At 33.4% G+C, this 19,053-nt stretch overlaps 2 protein-coding genes across 5 annotated transcripts; one reads left to right on the top strand and one right to left on the bottom strand.

Annotated features, from left to right (window-relative positions):
* Nucleotides 1–484: 484 nt before the first annotated feature.
* Nucleotides 485–10,017, top strand: eEF5 (eukaryotic translation elongation factor 5). Of its 4 annotated transcripts, none has more exons than XM_028186755.2 (4): nucleotides 485–710; nucleotides 2,641–2,885; nucleotides 4,604–4,805; nucleotides 8,094–10,017. In XM_028186755.2, the coding sequence occupies exons 2-4, from the start codon at nucleotides 2,677–2,679 to the stop codon at nucleotides 8,163–8,165; spliced, it is 483 nt and encodes a 160-aa protein (XP_028042556.1). In that variant the 5' UTR covers nucleotides 485–710; nucleotides 2,641–2,676; the 3' UTR covers nucleotides 8,166–10,017. The 4 variants fall into 4 exon arrangements, with proteins under 4 accessions (XP_028042556.1, XP_028042562.1, XP_089593157.1 ...); XM_028186761.2 differs by having other exon boundaries at nucleotides 670–775; nucleotides 8,094–8,879; XM_089737031.1 differs by having other exon boundaries at nucleotides 671–1,318; nucleotides 8,094–8,879.
* A 1,417-nt stretch (nucleotides 10,018–11,434) lies between these two features.
* Nucleotides 11,435–18,081, bottom strand: LOC114252244 (uncharacterized). The gene is made up of 6 exons (XM_028186749.2): nucleotides 17,873–18,081; nucleotides 16,463–16,895; nucleotides 15,721–16,192; nucleotides 14,982–15,244; nucleotides 13,493–13,682; nucleotides 11,435–12,726 (listed from the first exon to the last, which is right to left on the bottom strand). The coding sequence occupies exons 1-6, from the start codon at nucleotides 17,912–17,914 to the stop codon at nucleotides 12,306–12,308; spliced, it is 1,821 nt and encodes a 606-aa protein (XP_028042550.2). The 5' UTR covers nucleotides 17,915–18,081; the 3' UTR covers nucleotides 11,435–12,305.
* Nucleotides 18,082–19,053: the final 972 nt, after the last annotated feature.

Here is a 19,053-nt window from a genome sequence, read left to right as displayed (position 1 = left end):
GGTAGATTCTGCGAACTGATCTTGCTAGGGTCAGTGTCAGCAAGCTTTCTGAGGTTGAGCCCCGAGATTTCACCTACCTGCCAGAATAGGTAGAGAAAAAACAATATCCTCTTTAAGCAGTTGGTTAAAAAGTAGAAAACAAAATTTTGACCAAGTATTTATATATGTAGCGTATAGTGCCATCTATGCAAGAAAAAACCTAAACATTAATGCGAAGATTTTACACACTACTTAATTTTTTTGTAATTTATTATTTTGCAATTATATTTTGAACTATTTGTAGATTTTTTCTGTAATAGACTTAGTAAAAGCTTAAAATTTATTTTAGTTTCGTCTTTTAATTATATTTTTTATCTGTGTGCAAATTACTAGATAACGCGGCGCCATCTGTGAATTAATATTAAAACGACATTTGACACTTATGCTAAAACAGCTCCACAGAGAGGAACATAGGTATTGAATTTGATTGCAAAACAATTACGTTTTGCAAAAGCATTCAGATTCGAAACTCTTAATTGAAATGTTTTCCTTTAACAGTAATTTTGTTCATAAATTGAATAATAAAAAAAATATTTTCTTTACATTTTAAAATTGCCGCCATCTGTCAGCAGCATATCCGCCATTTTGTGAACCCCGCGACAGGAAGTGACTGTTGTAGGTGCTACGCAGGCGCAAATTGACCTTTCGGTTGAAGAACCCGTCGGTCACATGTGAGTGTCGATAAATATCTTAGTTTTATTGTGAAGCTTTAATAAATAGTTATCTTTTTGATTTTGTAAGTATTTTTAATGGTGAACTTAAATATGTGAAAGTGCTGCGTTGCCACCGTGTGAAATTTGTGTAAATAATAAAAAACGTATGTGTCGCGGCGCCGGCACGTTTGTCATATTGTAACTTTTCATTGTATCTGTTTTGAAATGTTGATGAAGTATAAATAATTTGTGGCACTTCATTGTCCTTTTTATATGTGTAGATGAAAATATCTATGTTTTTCGAAATGTGTGCTAACAAGAAACGGATACCCAATGTGCCCCTTTTCCGAAGCCACATGTGAGGAGACCACACTACACGGCTTTATAGAGTCCAATAAGGATATTCCCAGCTTGATTTCACTCAATAAATCTTGCTATTTGTATTATCTGATCGTTGTTCGTAGTTCTTTGGGTTATCATGTTTTCTTCTGGGTTCGATAGGTGGGGTTAGGCAACGTACGATTTTGAAAAAAGTGCACAAGCGCAGCGGGGACCTATTGCAGTCTGTATTATTACTTGTGTTGTATGCACTAGACATTTCGCGTTGATCCTCGGAGTTACTGTGAGTAAGTTTAATGACTCACTTCTTGTTGTTGGATTGGATATATTTATCTAATTGCTTCTTTTACATACACGAATATTGTGGAAGATCCTTATTGATAATTGCTTTTCAAACATAAGATTACATATGCTTCGGTGTTTTCGAGTCTAGGATGTGTCTAGATTAATGTCTTCTAGAGCCTAATGTAATATTAATAGATTTAATTGACTTCCATGATAATCTTATCTGAGTCTGAGGTTTTCTTTCCTGTTCACATGTCTGCTTTCTTAGCAGATTTCAACTTATTTCACCTGTCACCTATGGATAATATTTTTCTAAAATGGTGATGTTTATGAGCCTACAACTAAAAATACCATTATTGCATTTTATTCATCAGTATCAAAGCTTTATTTCTATAGATTGTAGTAATGAACATTGAAGGTGCAATTGAAACAGCTGTTTGTATATAATGCCAGTGATGTAGATGCTATTCTAGTCTTGTTAATGTTAATGGACACTCTACATGTTTTGTTTTTCAGGTGTTTCTCATAATAAGTAAAATCAACTAATATTTATCATTTTCAACTGTTTTGAAGCAATCTTAATTAAATGATTATGAAAGCTTAAAAATAAAGATAAAAAGATTGTTTAATCAGTGGTCTCACCACATTCCATTCATTCGAATCATGTTTATTAGAAATAGGTCTACTATTTTTTAAACTCAAAAAATAATTAAAATCGTAAAAAATTTAATCATTTTACTTTCAACATTATTGAAAATGTACCATGTGCTTTCACACGAAAACAAAGAGAACCTAAGTTCAATGACATAAAAGTCAATAGCCTAAGTAACTGTAATATTAAACACTACTGGTCTGATTATGAATCACAGTTCAACTGATTTTTTGATCCTTTTTTTAATGTCAAATGAGAATGTCCCTTTCATCTATCAGACTGCAATTATTGCAACATTTACGACAGGCAGCCAATGCTTGTGTATTTAACTTTTAATTTTCCACTTCAGTTACACTGATCGCTCTTAGCGATAAGACCGCCAATTGTACTTCTTTTGTATTTAATGTATCACACTTTATTTGTTTTTTGGTGTACAATAAAGAATACACTCTCTCTCTCACTTGTTTAAACTAAGAAATTTTTATATAATTATGATTAAAAACTGCATTTATTTATTTATTAATGTATGTTAAATCAAATCATACTTATATTGGTTATAAAAAGTTCTAAATAAATCAATTAAAATAACAAACTCATTTAGAAGTTCCTATCATTATAACATTCTTACAAATATTTGTTATTAAAAATATTATTGCATTGTCATTTCAACAGATCATTCCTGACCGTTGTTAAATTCAAAACACAACAATGGGTGACATCGAAGACACACACTTTGAGACCGGAGACTCCGGGGCCTCAGCCACCTTCCCCATGCAATGTTCGGCCTTGCGTAAAAACGGTTTCGTTATGCTGAAGGGTCGTCCATGCAAGATTGTTGAAATGTCCACATCCAAAACCGGAAAGCACGGCCACGCTAAAGTTCACTTGGTTGGGATTGATATCTTCAATGGTAAAAAGTAAGTAATTCAGTAATTTTAGTAATGCAGCATTTGAATTTGTAATACAAAACCAAGGCTTGTGACAGGTACCAAAAGCTAAATTCATACCCAATACATGTTCACGAAACTACTTCCATAGCATTCACTGTGTGATCAGGAGAAATAATATTTGAAAAAAATGTATCCTGGAAATAATTTACAAATTTTTCTGTCTGCTTATTGCAGTCAAATAAATTGCATTAAGTATAGTAAAACACTAAAATGCGCGTACTTCGAGTTCAATACTACGGAAGTTTGACGATGATTACTTACTGCTCCCTTAGTCCATCACTTAACTCATCGCCTCTCTATGTCAGGGCCTTAGGTTCGATTTCCACCTATAGTTACAGTTTTGTGATTTCTTACGAGCCCATAGAGTCGCGAATGCAGATTTATAAATATTGCATTCGTGCTGAGGGTACTCGAAAAATAAAAATCAATCCCGACTATGCGTCTCGCTGTAATACAGTGCAGCGGGATCACCGTACAGGGATATATATATAAATAAATATAAAACATGAAATAAAATACTTGTTTTCGTAATTTTCTTCATAATAAGATTAATTTTTCGCATAATCTAGTATAATTTTGCTTCTATTAAATCAAATCTTCTAATATCTAGTAAAATAGATATTTTCATAGGCCATTATTGATTTAATAATTGGATAAACTTTAGAAATGCTTGGATTTGTATACACAATCACACTTAGATGTCTTCTTTAATTCTTTCATACAATGAGAGTATTTTAAAAATTGTTTAGAATAAAACACACCTACATTTCAAAATAGATAAGATAACAAAATGGATAGTAAAAATGCGATTAACTTTTTTAAAAATGTAGTACCAAGAGTTAAGTTTGATAAGATTTTGAAATATTAATCCGAGGATTAATATTTTAAATCAAAAATATAAAACCTCGTCTACGAAGATACGGTAGTCGTGTCAGATTTTTGAAAGAAGACTTTAAAGTTAAAGTATTTCTGCCCTGAAGCAATTGTTTGTTGAACTCAACTGGACTTCAACTTTGCCTCAAGGCACATCAATTACAAATACACTTCTATTATAGTCTTAAATTACTAATGATTTGGGAATTAAAGGATTTGACTTCTAAATATTTTTGCATATTGTAGAAAGTAGTAACAAAAAATATATGTTATGATTTAAGAATCGTTATGTAAAGTAAGCTATTGATAAAATTCAGATCTCAATACTTATCCATAATTCCATTTTTAATTTAGTAAATGCATAATTGGATCTCGTTTGATAGTTACAAGTAACTCTTGGGTAATTTAACATCATTTCCCTTTATTGAAGAATGAAATAGAGCAATTAAATTGTGACAACAAGATTGCAATAAATTGATTTCATAACCAGCCAACATATTTCTTAATCCAACTTAACTCTGCTTTGTTTATTTGTAGTTTGAAGTTGTCGTCACCACAAAGATGGACGAATCTGTTACAGTACAAATTAGGTAATAATACGCAAGTAAATTTCCATTATTAGGGAAATCTTGTGCAACATGGGATTGCATTATACTATTTTAAATACTTAATTATAAACTACTATTGAAGTCAAAGTCACGAAAGCTATGGCTGCACTATCTTCATACATTCTAATAACCTACCTGACCAAAATTTAAAAAAGATTTGACCAATAATGAATTTTTTTAACAATATTTTTTTGCATTCTTTAGGTATGAAGATATCTGTCCCTCCACACACAACATGGACGTACCCCACGTGAAGCGCGAAGACTACCAACTGACTGATATCTCGGATGATGGCTACCTGACCCTGATGGCTGACAACGGTGACCTGCGTGAGGACCTCAAAATCCCGGATGGTGACCTCGGCACACAGTTGCGTACTGACTTCGACAGCGGCAAGGAATTGTTGGTATGTGTCATTCGAATTTTTATTTAAATTTTTTTATTGATCTTGCTTAACACTAATCATACCAACACTTACTGGTGCTTACTACCATACCGGGTAGATAATGGTATATGACAAGTATTAACTTATCCTATCTATCTATCTATACTACTTACCCTATCTATCTATCTATACTATCTATCTGAGTAATCTCAAGATAAACAAAACGAAACGTATAATAACTGTAGATTATTTGGTAAGAAAAAGTCAAGAAGTCAAATGTGCAAAAGCAATAAGATGATACGTGCACTTTCAATGCAAACTTTCAAAATGGGTCATTTGACCCGTTATGGTATGTTTAGTGTTAATGGTAAGAAAAAATTTGGAACTTGTGTTTTTTGTAAAATTACATGGGTTTGAATCTTAATTTTTATAATTAGTAAAAATAAAAAAAAACAAGTTAGTTATCTGAAGTAAGAATTGATTATGATTTCAAAGATGACTTAATGTCGAGTATAGAGTCTCTGGCATTCTTATTCAGTTTGCTGGTGCTAGATTAACTCGTAGATGATATCTCTGCCTGATACCTGGACTAGTGTTTTTCACAAGTCATACGGACTCATGGGTTAAGAGTACATTCTAATATTTAATTCTAAAAAACATGAACTTTAAGCTCAGTGCTCATATGTGCTCATATGTTGAGGGAATAAATCTATTAGTGCTTGGGTATTACTACTATGTCTTGAATATTTTCACTAAAGATTCAAATTCATTATAACAATACTTTTTCAATACATTATTTTAATTAATATCGCTGTCTCCCCAAAGTAATACGTTCTCTGATTGACTTGGTGGTGCAGTAATTAGTGGCCCTAACTGTTCCGCCAAGGATCGCGGGTTCGATTCCCATATGGGGCTTATATTGTGTTATGAAAAAATTGTTTGCTCTTTGTCTGTGCGCTTATCTCTGTATGTACCTAAAGAATCTTAAAATGGGGACCCAAATTACCATACGTAATATTTTCCAATTTTTTTTTTTTTTTACTTTATTTTCATTATTAAGAATAAAAACAGAACGTCTAATCGTATCTGTGAAGGACCAAGGCTTATAAATGACGACACATAAGTCGACCTTTGCACAAAGACACTTGCCGTAAATCAATAAATCGTAAAGTGGGCGGTCTGCTTCCTGACGGATCACTCTGATTATATATCATGTATTTATTGTAGGTAGATTTTCTGTGAATATGATTTCGCGCACCTTTAGAATTGAAGTTGTTTAATCCAAAATTATCTTATCTTTTGGTAAACAACAAGAAGATAATTGAAGAATTGTCATTTTTTTTGTTTTTCGATTATAATAATACTTTAGGTAAGAGCTTGATTCAAAAGAGACGAAAAAATACGTTTGCCTTTTCTGAACTAAAGGAGACTTGAATTTTTACATCGAATACATGTTCATAAGTCGTTCAAAGTATATTATTAATCATTTGCTTAAAAAAAAAAAAAAAAATACTTAGGCCACTTCAATTATAAAGGTGCGATTTGTATACTGTGTTCTAAAAAATGAGTTTTATTGCAATTATGTATATCAAGAATTTGGGACTCCAATAAGAAATTACTGTGTTTATTGAGAATCGCGTAAATAATCTCAGACCCCTTTCTCCTTCTGGGGAATTCCGCGTTTGATCGGCCGTTGTATCCATCCATGTAAATTGCAACACCTAAAAAAACAGTAATAAAAAACTTTATGTATATTATTAGAAAACATTCTACCCGGAATTCAATAAAACCGCGTATTTTTTCCAGGCACAAAGTTTAATGAAAATGGACATTTATCTATACTAATATTATAAAAAGGAAAGATTTGTTTGTTTGTTTGTTTCGAATAGGCTCCGAAACTACTGGACCGATTTGAAAAATTCTTTTTCCATTAGAAGCCGACATTGTCCCTGATGAACATAGGCTACTTTTTTTTTAATTTTTTTTATTTTATTTTTTTGGTTTCATGTGTGTTTTAATGTTTCCGAAGCGAAGCGAGGGCGGGTCGCTAGTAATAATAATAAAAACATTAAAATATGATATGTACAGGCTTAACATGAATTTATTTACCTTTAAATACATCATTATTTTAAAAGCATAAAGATGTTGGGGCAACCATGGTTGTGGAGGTATGAAGGGATAAGTGCGGCAGGATTCTGTGTTCCGAAAGTATCGATAAGGATGATAATTCTTATAACCCAATTTGACTAGTGCTCGTGTAATATCTACAATATGTTAAACAGAATCTTTAAATAATATATTGAGTAAAATTTAATGGGCAAAGATTTAAGTTTGTACGATTTTAACATCGCATTGGACGTTTAATATATTCTTGCGAATGTAAATGTCTTACGTCATGTAATGCTGAACGATTTTAATTTATTAGTAGAAGCGCTAACGCGCTCGCTCGATAGTGTGAAATAATAAATTAATGATTGATAAAACGGAAACACCGATTGTTTTATCATTAATCCGCGACCTGAAAGATTTGTTGGGTACTGGTTATGTAAAGTAATAAATAATAATTTTTACAATATTTTTACCAGCTAGTTATATAGTAATGGTGGCTATACTGGTGGTAGGACCTCTTGTGAGTCCGCGCGGGTAGGTACCACCACCCTGCCTATTTCTGCCGTGAAGCAGTAATGCGTTTCGGTTTGAAGGGTGGGGCAGTTGTAACTATACTACGACCTTAGAACTCATATCTCAAGGTGGGTGGCGCATTTACGTTGTAGATGTCTACGGGCTCCAGTAACCACTTAACACCAGGTGGGCTGTGAGCTCGTCCACCCATCTAAGCAATTTTTTTTTTTATATAATAATCCCTTGAGGTTATTAGCAGTAGGTAGGCAAAATAGCTTTTTGAAGTTATACTTCTTTAGGCGCGTTATGAAAAATTGATGAGAGTGAAATTTTACAATGCGCGCGCACCGTGACACAAAATTAACAGAAATGAAGTTGCCCACTAAATCGCTCATTACAATACGACCGACGTAACTTGGCGAATCTGAATACAGCCGCAGGTGAACTTTCCGAACCGTACCGAGAGTTACCGAATTTATACGATGTCAAGAAAAGAGATGTCCAATATTCGTGTTTGAGGATGTTGTTTAATCGTTTTTTTTTTTTTCAAATTGATTAAAATTTGAATAAAAAATAAAGAAATAAATTTATTAAAAATAAAGTATAACTTCTTACGCGCGTACATAAGTACACGCACCCTTTTTTTTAAGGACAGTACTCATTGATGCGTTTTCTTTCTAATTTCAGTGCACCGTGCTGAAATCCTGCGGTGAGGAGTGCGTCATCGCCGTCAAAGCAAACACAGCTCTCGACAAATAAACCAACTCAGCATTTATAGGGTTAACAAACTTTTAATTTTTTACAATCAACAACTCTTACATAAATGTAAAACATAATATTGTGTATAAATTTAACTTAAAAAACGAATAATAATACAGAGGTGGTGCTCGGAGACCGCGGGGCGCCTCCCCCTCGCTGACGTCACTCGCAATACCTCACCCCCTCACTTCGCCGACGCGTTCCGTAGTCTCGCCCCCAGCTCCGTAATACTTACCGAATTTAAAGGGCTTCTAAATTATTTGCTGGCCAAATCGAACAGTCATCCGATTATTGTTAAACAATTACAGCTAGAAAACGAAAAAGATTTGTAAAATAAAGGTTATTTTAATAAAAATAAAAAAAACAATTACGTGCCCTCGATGTGGATCGAACACAAGAGTGAATTTAAGAAAAATATAATTTCAATAAAAAGCAGTAAAATATTATATATTGATTTTTTTAATTTATAATTGTAAATTAACAGTTCAAAGACAATTTCAGAGAAATCATTAAGTAAGCTTGTATGTTTATTGAATTAGTATCTCTTCCACATTGTTGGGTATATGATTTTGGCAATTTAAAAGTAGCGGTGTTTAATGAAACAGCCAGCACCGGGGTGGGTAGTGAGCGAGACATAATTTATTTGTAGTGTGGGTGCGAGCGGCGAGAGCGAGGCGGCCGCGGCGGTCGTGACCCATCAGACCCCAAACTTCACGTTTGTTTTTGTTTTGTTCGTTCTCTTTTCGCTTACCCGTCGTCCTGTGCGATGCGATGCGACACGAAGCGATACTGTGCGCCTGATTCCTGCTACGAATGTCGCGCGGGATAGGTTTGAGCGATAACGCGTCGCGTCGCTGGTTCGCGTAGGACGAGGCCTCTCGCTGCAGCTCGGGTCTGTGGGTTGGATCGCAATACTGACTGGAGCTCTACTAGCGCGTTCCAATCAATCCACATTTCGATAAACAGACCTTAGTTCAAATTAAATATCATTTTGATATCGTGTCGAAAAGATGGACGCAAACTTGAAGTTAATACCATAGTCTAAAGAGCTAAATAAAAAAAAGTAAAAAAAACCCAAAAAAAATATTGAAATAAATATAATTCTTGAATGTGGTGTGTGATTGAATAGTCCTGAAATGATCAGAGTCGCCTTGTAGGCGCCAGGTCCCTTCATATGTAACACTTGCCGTTCGTTCAGATGAACTACTGTAGTTAATGCGCCTTCTGTGGTAATACGAACTGATGATTTCGACCAAACTCATGCTGAATCAATCAAGACTGATGATGATCGTGTCTCCTGAAACCCAACGTTTTCAGTGAAGACTGATATGCATTTTAAGAAAGAAAGGAAATTATTTTTAAAATGTAGATATTTTGCTCATCTCGGCCTTTCCTTGCTCTCTTTTGTGTGTTTGGACGCACACATGAATTGTTACAGAATGCGCGGTGTGCCCATGGTCGCTGCCGCAAGTGTTGCCTCCGAAGGCTCGTTGGTTCAATCAGTCACTTACATGTTAGCGGACTTGTCGATTTTTTTTTTTAATTCGTCACATTGTCAAAGACGATATGAATATACGAAAATTAATGTAAGAATGTGTAAGGTAAGGCCTTATAGAGATATTTTTTTAAGCATTCAAAATTCCTGTTTTCGAACAAAAGTAGCTGCTCGCTCTCCTGTCTGCGCGGAATACTTCTCTCTCAACGAATTTGCATAATCGTTACTGTCGGTCAAGCTTTTTTTATACTTAGCAGCTTTTAATCAGGTTTTTGATTTTATATAAAATAAAAAAATCTAAGGTATGGACGTGTAGACATCGGGATATGTAAAATAAAAATACATACTTTAGTAAAACCAATTTTTCTTTTTAATAAAAATAAGATGTGTCCCCGTTTGTGTTGTGCTTTAGATATCTGTCCAGGATGTAGATTAATTTAAAATTAATTGACGCGTTATTGATAAACAGTAGCTCTCTTAAAACACACGGTCTCTTGAAATTGTATTCATTTGGAAAAATATTCTACTTTAATTCATATTAACTACTAATTTTATACATTTTGAGGCAAACACCGACCCTGTGACTTAAGAGACTTAACACTAACAGATATTTTCTTTCATTTAAAGAATCATTATGGTTTTTATTTTTATAACATGGGGCTAGGTCAGAATGAAGTATTGGATTTAGTAATTTCTGTATATATGTAAGTTTGTATGGCGATTGATGACGATTCGTGTTTCTGATACTCAACCCAACTACAAGGCAATGTCTCGATCACGTACCGAATTGAAAAAGAAAAAAGCTGCCGAATAAGCATATGTTAATCAGTCATAAGTATTTAAACAGTCTGTCGAATTAAATCTGTACAAAACTAATGAAATGTGAGTTTGTCATTCGTTACTTTTTGTTTTAATATTATTTATAGTTTTTTAATTTCTTCCCTGCTTTGGCCCTTTTTGGATTTTATATACAGATTCCGAAACCAAAACCTAAATAATATTTTAGGCTAAAATTAATATAGTAATTAATTTACCAAACCAAACATAAATAACTTTGTTTTGGTAGGCTCTTATTTCTGAATACAGTTCAAACTGAACTGGCAGCTGCTCCCGCCTTTGGCAACCTTAGGTAGACTCTGCGGTTCGATTGGATTTTAAATTGATACATTTCATCTAATCCATCCTAAAAATAAGTAATTTAACGGGCATTTATTAGACTTGGCCTATATTTCGGTAGGCAGCGACTTTGCTCTGGCCCTGGCATTGCTGAAGTCCATGGGCGATGGTAGCGACTCACCAAAAGATGGGCCGTGTACTCGTCTGCATGCAAAGGCAAATAAAAAATTGATAGAACTGAATCATTCAACATAATTTTAGGTCGACAATTAATTTTGAAATTTGCACAGAAGGATCAATACTTATGCCAATGTAATTTTATTTTTAATTTGATCCATTCGACATTCGAACAATATAGCAATTTATTATTTACTTTTTACTTCAGCATTTTACGAAACTATGTTTTCAGAAACTGTTTTTAATTGAAAATGTACCTAAAGTGCTCACGAATGTGTTCCATGGTAAGAGAAAACTCTCCTTATTAGAAGTAACTGTATTAAATAATTTAAACCCTTGAAAATAATATAGGCTACCTTCATCCTATTGTTGGCCATGAGTCTGCACACGTCATAGTAGTTTACGTGGGAGAAGCTGCAAGCAGAAACTAGTTCAGAAATGAAAATGAGATTAACATGGCGTTTAAAAAATAAAAAGCCTGTTTCCTAATGTGAAATCTTTATTAAAACCACAAATTTAAATATGACTAAACTAACAATGAATATATAATTAATAATGATGCACGACTTTCCACATTTTGCGTCCGTAGACTAATCACTCCAAAAGCACGTGAGCACACATACCGGCTATAAAGAAAACTTGCCACAAAACAAAGACTTGATACATTTGAACGTTTTAAATAGAAATTGAATAAATACTAATGCTCCAATTGTGCATGCAGTCAGTATATGCAATTAATCAGCTGATAAAAACGTCTTAAGTTTCTTTTACTCGCTTTTGTGACCATAAAATATATTGTAATTTTAAGAGATCACTTTTCAACTAACAATTTTTCTAAAGAAACAGCATTTAAAATCTTGATAGATTTAATTTGAATTAATTTCTGTATGTGTAAGACTAAGGCAGTGTTTATCACAGGTTATAATTGTCTAGATGCGGTTAAAAGCAATATATATATATATATATATATATCATTTTACGTGAATTACTTAAAACTGTAATAACATGAATGTATGAGAATAAAATGTTTGCTAAAATATTATATTATCTCTACGACTTACTCTAGTATTGCTTCACAGAATAGAGTAACACTTGCTACTCAAATTTAGAATAGGGAATGCGACATTTTTTTTTTCAAAATTGTCACGAAAATTCATAACTGTTAGACGGAACTTCATTGTGTGATGTCATTTGGAGCCAATGTGTTCAATGTAGCCATATTATCGCACGCCGATCACGTGCACGAATGTTAATTTTGGCAAAAATGGCGATTGTGTGAGCCCTATTAATTAAATAAGTACTTTATGACAGATGTCTTTGTTAGTTGCCTTTTACGATAAACAGTTCAATTTTCATAATTTTTCAGCAGTTTCATTACAGTCATCATCGCTATCGGACGAAATTTCAATCACCAAAAATGGATCTTCGACGTCGAATATGACTGATGTGACGCTGTTCTCGACACTGTCGTAAAGGACTGATAGGTCTACGGGTTCAATCTTTACTTTGACATCGGCAGTGGCCTCATTGTTGTCACTGTTCTGTTCACTGTTGGAACTGTCAAGTTTTTTAGTTTCAATGTCGGAGCTGTCGAGTTTATCTGTTTCAATGTCTTTCTCTATTTTGACTTCCTTATTAGTGATGATCTGAATTTTTTCTTCCTTCTCACTATCGCTGTCTTGTTCGTCGCTTTTGTCCACTATCTGATCGTGCGAATCATTAATATCTACATGTAAATTAAGGCTGGGAACGTCGCAATCAATATTTGTAAACCTGTAACCAAGGATTGTTATTCACTCACAAAAATACATTAGCGTGAAAAAAAATTTTTTTTTTTTATTGCTTAGATTTGTGGACGAGCTCACAGCCCACCTGGTGTTAAGTGGTTACTGGAGCCCATAGACATCTACAACGTAAATGCGCCACACACCTTGAGATATAGTTCTAAGGTCTCAGTATAGTCACAACGGCTGCCCCACCCTTCAAACCGAAACGCATTACTGCTTCACGGCAGAAATAGGCGGGGCGGTGGTACCTACCCGTGCGGACTCACAAGAGGTCCTACCACCAGTATTTAATAAAAATAATTAAGTAAATAGAGCTATACGATACACTGGACAACTCAGGTTTTAATCAGTGGACTAATAATAATTGCAAATAGACATCCTTTAACAAAAACCGAGTTCAAATAGAAAACAAAGATATTCCAAAACAAATTAATATACACTAAAAATAATAATCATCGAAATCGGTTGGCGTGATATTGAGTTATTCATCTATTTGTCGCGCACGTGCTTAATGCAAATCTAATACTTATATGGTTTTCTCATGGATACCATTATCAGAACTGGACTAAAATGGGACCACACGGAAAGCGTCAGTTTTCTAATATAAAAAGAATCTTCAAAATCGATTCACCCATTCAAAAGTTATGAGGTAACAAACATAAGAAAACAGTCGAATTGAGAACCCCCTCCTTTTTTGAAGTCGGTTAAAAACCCAAGACATAAGCGTGTTTATGTGTGCAGTACGAAAATACCTCTCCATAAGATCCCGTTCTTTCTTTGCGGCCGTGCGTCGGTTCTCCTCGAGTCTTGCCAGCAGCTCGGGATCATCATCAGCAGGATCTCGCAAGTCTTCGCTCCTGACTCGACATAACAAGTCTCGCCATTCGCGTTGCTGACGACGTTTTTGCAGAGCTCGACCACATTGAGTGAACAATGCATTTGCTAGAAATAAGATACTTATATAAAGTCACTTTACTTTCCAATGATTCCGTTTAAACAAAATATAATAAACAAATCTCAGCCTCATACATAATTTATTTATTATGTGAATTAGATTAGCAGAATAATATCTTCTAAACTTTCCTATCTACTGATTATAATATTTGTCTTTGTGGCCTAAAGAAATATGTACTCAAATTGACGAATTCCACAATTGAAGGAATAAGAAACAAACACAATATGGCTGTGCCCTTGACATTGCCATAAAAAAAACGAAACATTAAAAAGGTAATGTAATAATTAAAGTGAGATACTCTGAAGTTTAATAACTTTTAAAGTTAACATTTGACCTGTGCAGAATGGAGATCATCCACTTATTGTTGTACTGAACTTTCTCTAATCCTCCCCCTGCTGGTGTTAGTGGACACCACTAACCTGTGTATTTTTGCCATAGTACAGTTGTGTGTTCCGATTTGTATGATTAGGATACAGTTAAAATATAATTAAGTTCATGTTAATGCACTAGTCCAAGAGAAGAGTTGTAAAATGGAGATGCCACCATTAATGATTTGGTGTTTAAGCTCATCAGCATTTCTAAACAAATAATATATTCAACTATGAATTTGGCCTCTGTTTGTAGATCATTACCCTATATAGAAGTCAGTGCTCGGATGCATCTATTGAAAGTATGACAGCTGAAATAAATTTAATTTCAATACAAATCTTTGTTCCATATTTACATTAAAATTAGCAATTTGACAATCACATAAAATGGCGCAATCAAAACCTTGGTCTTTCTATTTATGCTAATAAAATGAATTTTGTTAATCCCAGCTATCCCTACTTTTTTATATTTTATTGCTTAGGTGGTTGGATGAGCTCAAGGCCCACCTGGTGCTAAGTGGTTACAGGAGACCATAGACTTCTACAACGTTAATGCCGCCACCTACCTTGAGATATGAGTTCTAAGGTCTCAGTATAGTTATAATGGCTGCACCACCTTTCAAACCAAAAAGCATTACTGCTTCATTGCAGAAATAGGCAGGTTGGTGGTACCTAACAGTGCGGACTCACAAGACATCCTCCCACCAGTAATTATGCATATTATAATTTTACAGGTTTCATTTTTACTATATGATGTTATTCCTTCACCGTGGAAATCAATCGTGAACATTTGTTAAGTATTACGTATTTCATTAGAAATATAATTGGTACTTGCCAGCAGGATTCCAACACGGGTGCATCGCTAGATACAAATGCCCCATGATAAATTTGGGTATTCATGTAGATACAATTAATTACCTTCAGACATGACCTGCACAGCATTCCAGCCCAAACTCTCAGTAGCATTGGCCTCTGCTACACACATCATCACGTCATGGAAATCAGGGAACGGTGGCTCTCCATTTGACCCTATGTTCTCATTGAGGAACTGTTCAAGTTTTTGAACAGGTGCAGGAGGATGATCTTTTGCAACTTGCAGTCGAACTTCGCGTCTTTTAATTGGCTCATCTCCAGTAAGACTACACAGCTCTTTATACAGATCCACAATCTTTTGTTTTAACCTGTAACAACAGCCAGTTCATTATATTACCAAGGTAGATGGACAGGACTGACCTGTTGTTAGAAGTTACTAAAGCCCATAGCTACCACAACTTCATTTTAAAGTAGAACTTAGTACCCTTCAAACTGGAATGCATGATTGATATTATTTTGAAGAAAAGGAGAACAAGGGCTTGTAGACAATCCTATAAATCCTTAAAATGTCCAAGCTAGTAATAACCAGGTTCCATACTCATATTTCCGGATTGATAGCCAGACAAAAACATTTTCTCAACAATGGTCCAAATTTCTATAAAAATTATGTTCCAATTTGTGATAATTAAATCTTATGTCATAGTGGCAAAAAAGTCATTGGTATGTATCAAACATTTCAAAGTCAAATTCTCTTAATATGAGATAACTGCTCATGGTGCACATGATATTGGTCTATTTATCCACAATCCACAAATTTACTTTTATTAACTCAATCAACACTCACTTTTCACTCTGAATATATGGTGAATAAAGAGAATCATCACAAACATCCTGTTGCTCCAACTTAACTATTTTCTCTTTATAATTAGCTATAGTAATTTCAATTTCCTTGATTCGAGTCTCGGTATCAATTGTAGAGGATTTTTTTCCTACAGGTACTAGCAGTTCAGTCTTGTTGCTGTCTGAATCTTTCATAATAAAAAAATCAACATTAATATCTTGAACATCCTTAATTATTTTCGTTTCAACATCCATTTCTTTCATAGGTTCATTTGTACTATCTTCAGTCTTAATTGTTTCTCTTATAGTGATTTTGTTTTCATTTGAAAGTTTTGAACTGTTGTCAACAACAATTACATCACTGTCATCATCTTTGATTTCTATAATGTTTGCTCCATTATCATCTAAGTTTATAAAGTTAAACCTCGATTTCTTTTTTGAAACCCCATCTACTGGTGATCTTCTCTGAAGAGCAGCTGTAGAAGGTAATTTAAATTTAAAAAAAAAAACATGAGATCACATAAATTTTCAAATTATTAATAAGCTATTATTAATAGCTTAAATTATTATTAATTATGCTACTGCTAAAAGGAGTAACTATTGACTTCTTCTAGGTACATATTTTATTTGAAAATTTAATTTACAATTTATTTTCAACAATACTGAAATTTTTCAGTACTAATTTATTAAAAAATAAGTCTAAAAGTTTTGAAAAACAGTTCGAAGGTAAATTTAAAATTACTTACTGTCTTCTTTTAACTTATCTTGTAAAGCTGTGGACATTGTTATAAGCTTGGCCTTCTTCTTAACTTTATGAAGTTTCAATGCATCACACACACCTTTTATGTGCGAGAACTTGTGTTTTGGATCTAACTCTAACTTCATAAAGGCATTGTCCAAAATATTTTGAAACCGATGTGAACTTTTGTACTCAGGACATGTGTTCTGGTACAAGCCTAATAATGTGCGATTAACAATTCTCGCCATCCCATCTGAATTCTCCAGAGCAAAACATTTTTCTATAAATTTTACTAAATTCTTATTGTCTAAAAATATTTTATCATATTTTATGTCACAGGTTTGTCTAGTACTTGGATGTCCAACGTCATCATCTAAGACTATCATGCTTAATGAGTCAAGTGCATGATTCTTTATCCCCTTTTTTGGTGGTATTAAAATCTGCAATAAAATAATATAATTGTTTGTATTTTGAATATTTTTAATTTCATTGCACAAATGGATGAAGCAGCTCACAGCCTGCCTTGTTATTGACATTTAATTTTATGTACTTTTAACGTGTACTCGATTTATGTATTTAATGCTATTAATACACCACAACCTAATATTTCTTTCATTATTATTATACAAAACAACAATGGTATGAAAACAGCATCATCACTGTGGAATGCAAAGAAACTAAAAACTTACTAGTGAATTAGAAATGTATGTTTGTTGATTTGTTGCACAACTGATCAATTTGTAAGTTTATGAATAGCTTACATTAATAATATATTGCTTTGTCCTAAGACTTGTGGAAAAAGCTCAATGTTATTTCTCATGTTCTGTTAACAGTAACGGAATTTGCAAATTTTCCACTAAAGTTTCTTAAATAATAAATAAAAAAAGATTCATGACTATTTAGATGAGTTTTAATCGTCAATAATTTTTTTAAGTAACTGAGAAAATATAGTATTTCTACATATCAAGTAAATTGGAGACATATTTAAAAATACTATTACTCTATATTTTATTCACGACTTTATTATTTTCACTCCATATTTTCGACGTTACTAAGTATTTAGTTTTCACGGACGACTAAGGTGTTACTTGTAGACAAATTACAGTTTGTACAATATTAATAATAAATTATAAGCGCAAGACTAAGCCGTAAACAAACTTTCAGTTATAATTACGATTATTTGTAATTTATTAGAAGTAAATGCAAATTAGCTCGCATTTTTCACATTACAAAATATTGAAGGATCAAGTCGAGTAGGTATGTACCGGTACTGCATTGCAGTGTTTTTTAAATAATTGCATTCATAAGCCTAGAGGCATGATTGTAGTTACAGAGTAAAATAAAGTGTATTTTTAAAAATGTCCGTAACATTTTTGTTGTTTATCATTCTGTTTTGAATAGAAAATCATCACCATACCACGTCGCTGACGTCGTCGAAGTCTGCTAAATCTCCAATCATTTCGACTTTTTACCAAACAATCCTTTGTTATGTTACTAATTTCTAATGGTGTAAATTAACGAGAAATAAAAAAAAATGAAAGCCATAGAATATGTGTGTCTCTGAATCTGCACTATTTTTTAACTCAAACGAAATTTCAAACAAAATTTCAAATTACACAATTTGACATATTGACTGAGTTTTTTTTAAGGGATTTATGACCTGGTAACTGAGACCTTTAAGTCATGTCTTATTTTAATTTATATTCATATTTTTATGAAAAATGATATTATGGAGTGAAATGAAACGAAGATGTTTAATTTGAGACATTAATCAACTGGGATGAAATTAAATGAATGATATGGGATGAAATATAATCGTAGTAAAATAATGGTTTACTGAGATTTTTTCAGTGGACTTTTTGGAGGAACCCGAGAAGTTACGTCCAGCAGCTTTGTTTCATTTTCCCACATTTGTGCACTTTCACAGATATTAAACAGTTAATAAACCACGGTTATTACACATTTAAACCTGAATAAACACGAAATAGACAAAATATAAGAAATCACACAACTTCACTCCTCGCGTTCCCGCCAAAAAGTCCTATTGACTGAGCGAGGTATTTTCAGTGTTTCCACTTACAATTTCCATTTTACCCTAGTTTCTTTTGAATTTATCCCTAAAATTCCCTAAACAACTTTCATAAATCCTTTATTTAGGGAGCATAAACAAAATACAGAAAATAAACCACAGCGTATAATGTAGCTATATAATAACAAAATGCCCACAGAAGATCATAGATCTACAGGATTAGAATTTTTGGGAAGTCGACGCATTGCTTTTATATTCTTTTGCTGCACGCAACATAACATTGTTCGTTTTTAAAATTGAGCAATTGTTTGCGAGCAATCCCAGCTTTGTATGGAGCAAGCCGTTCAGGGTTTCATTAGAAAGCCCGTTTTGTCAGTTTTTACATTTTTGAGAACACTGAATAGTCTTTCCACCTCAGTCTTTGAAGAAGATGCTGCTAGTAAAACTGAAATGACAACTTCAAGGTTTTGGTAAATGAAATTACCATGATAATTTTTCTTGGTACATGAAGTACCTATAGCGTGTGATGCGTGCGATGATACAACTGAGAAAAACGATGCGCCCATCAT

The sequence above is a fragment of the Bombyx mandarina genome, chromosome 03, assembly GCF_030267445.1.
Source record: "Bombyx mandarina strain Sakado chromosome 03, ASM3026744v2".
NCBI lineage: Eukaryota > Metazoa > Arthropoda > Insecta > Lepidoptera > Bombycidae > Bombyx > Bombyx mandarina.
The sequence above is the reverse complement of the archived record's forward strand: the minus strand, read 5'-3'. Positions and strand labels throughout refer to the sequence as shown.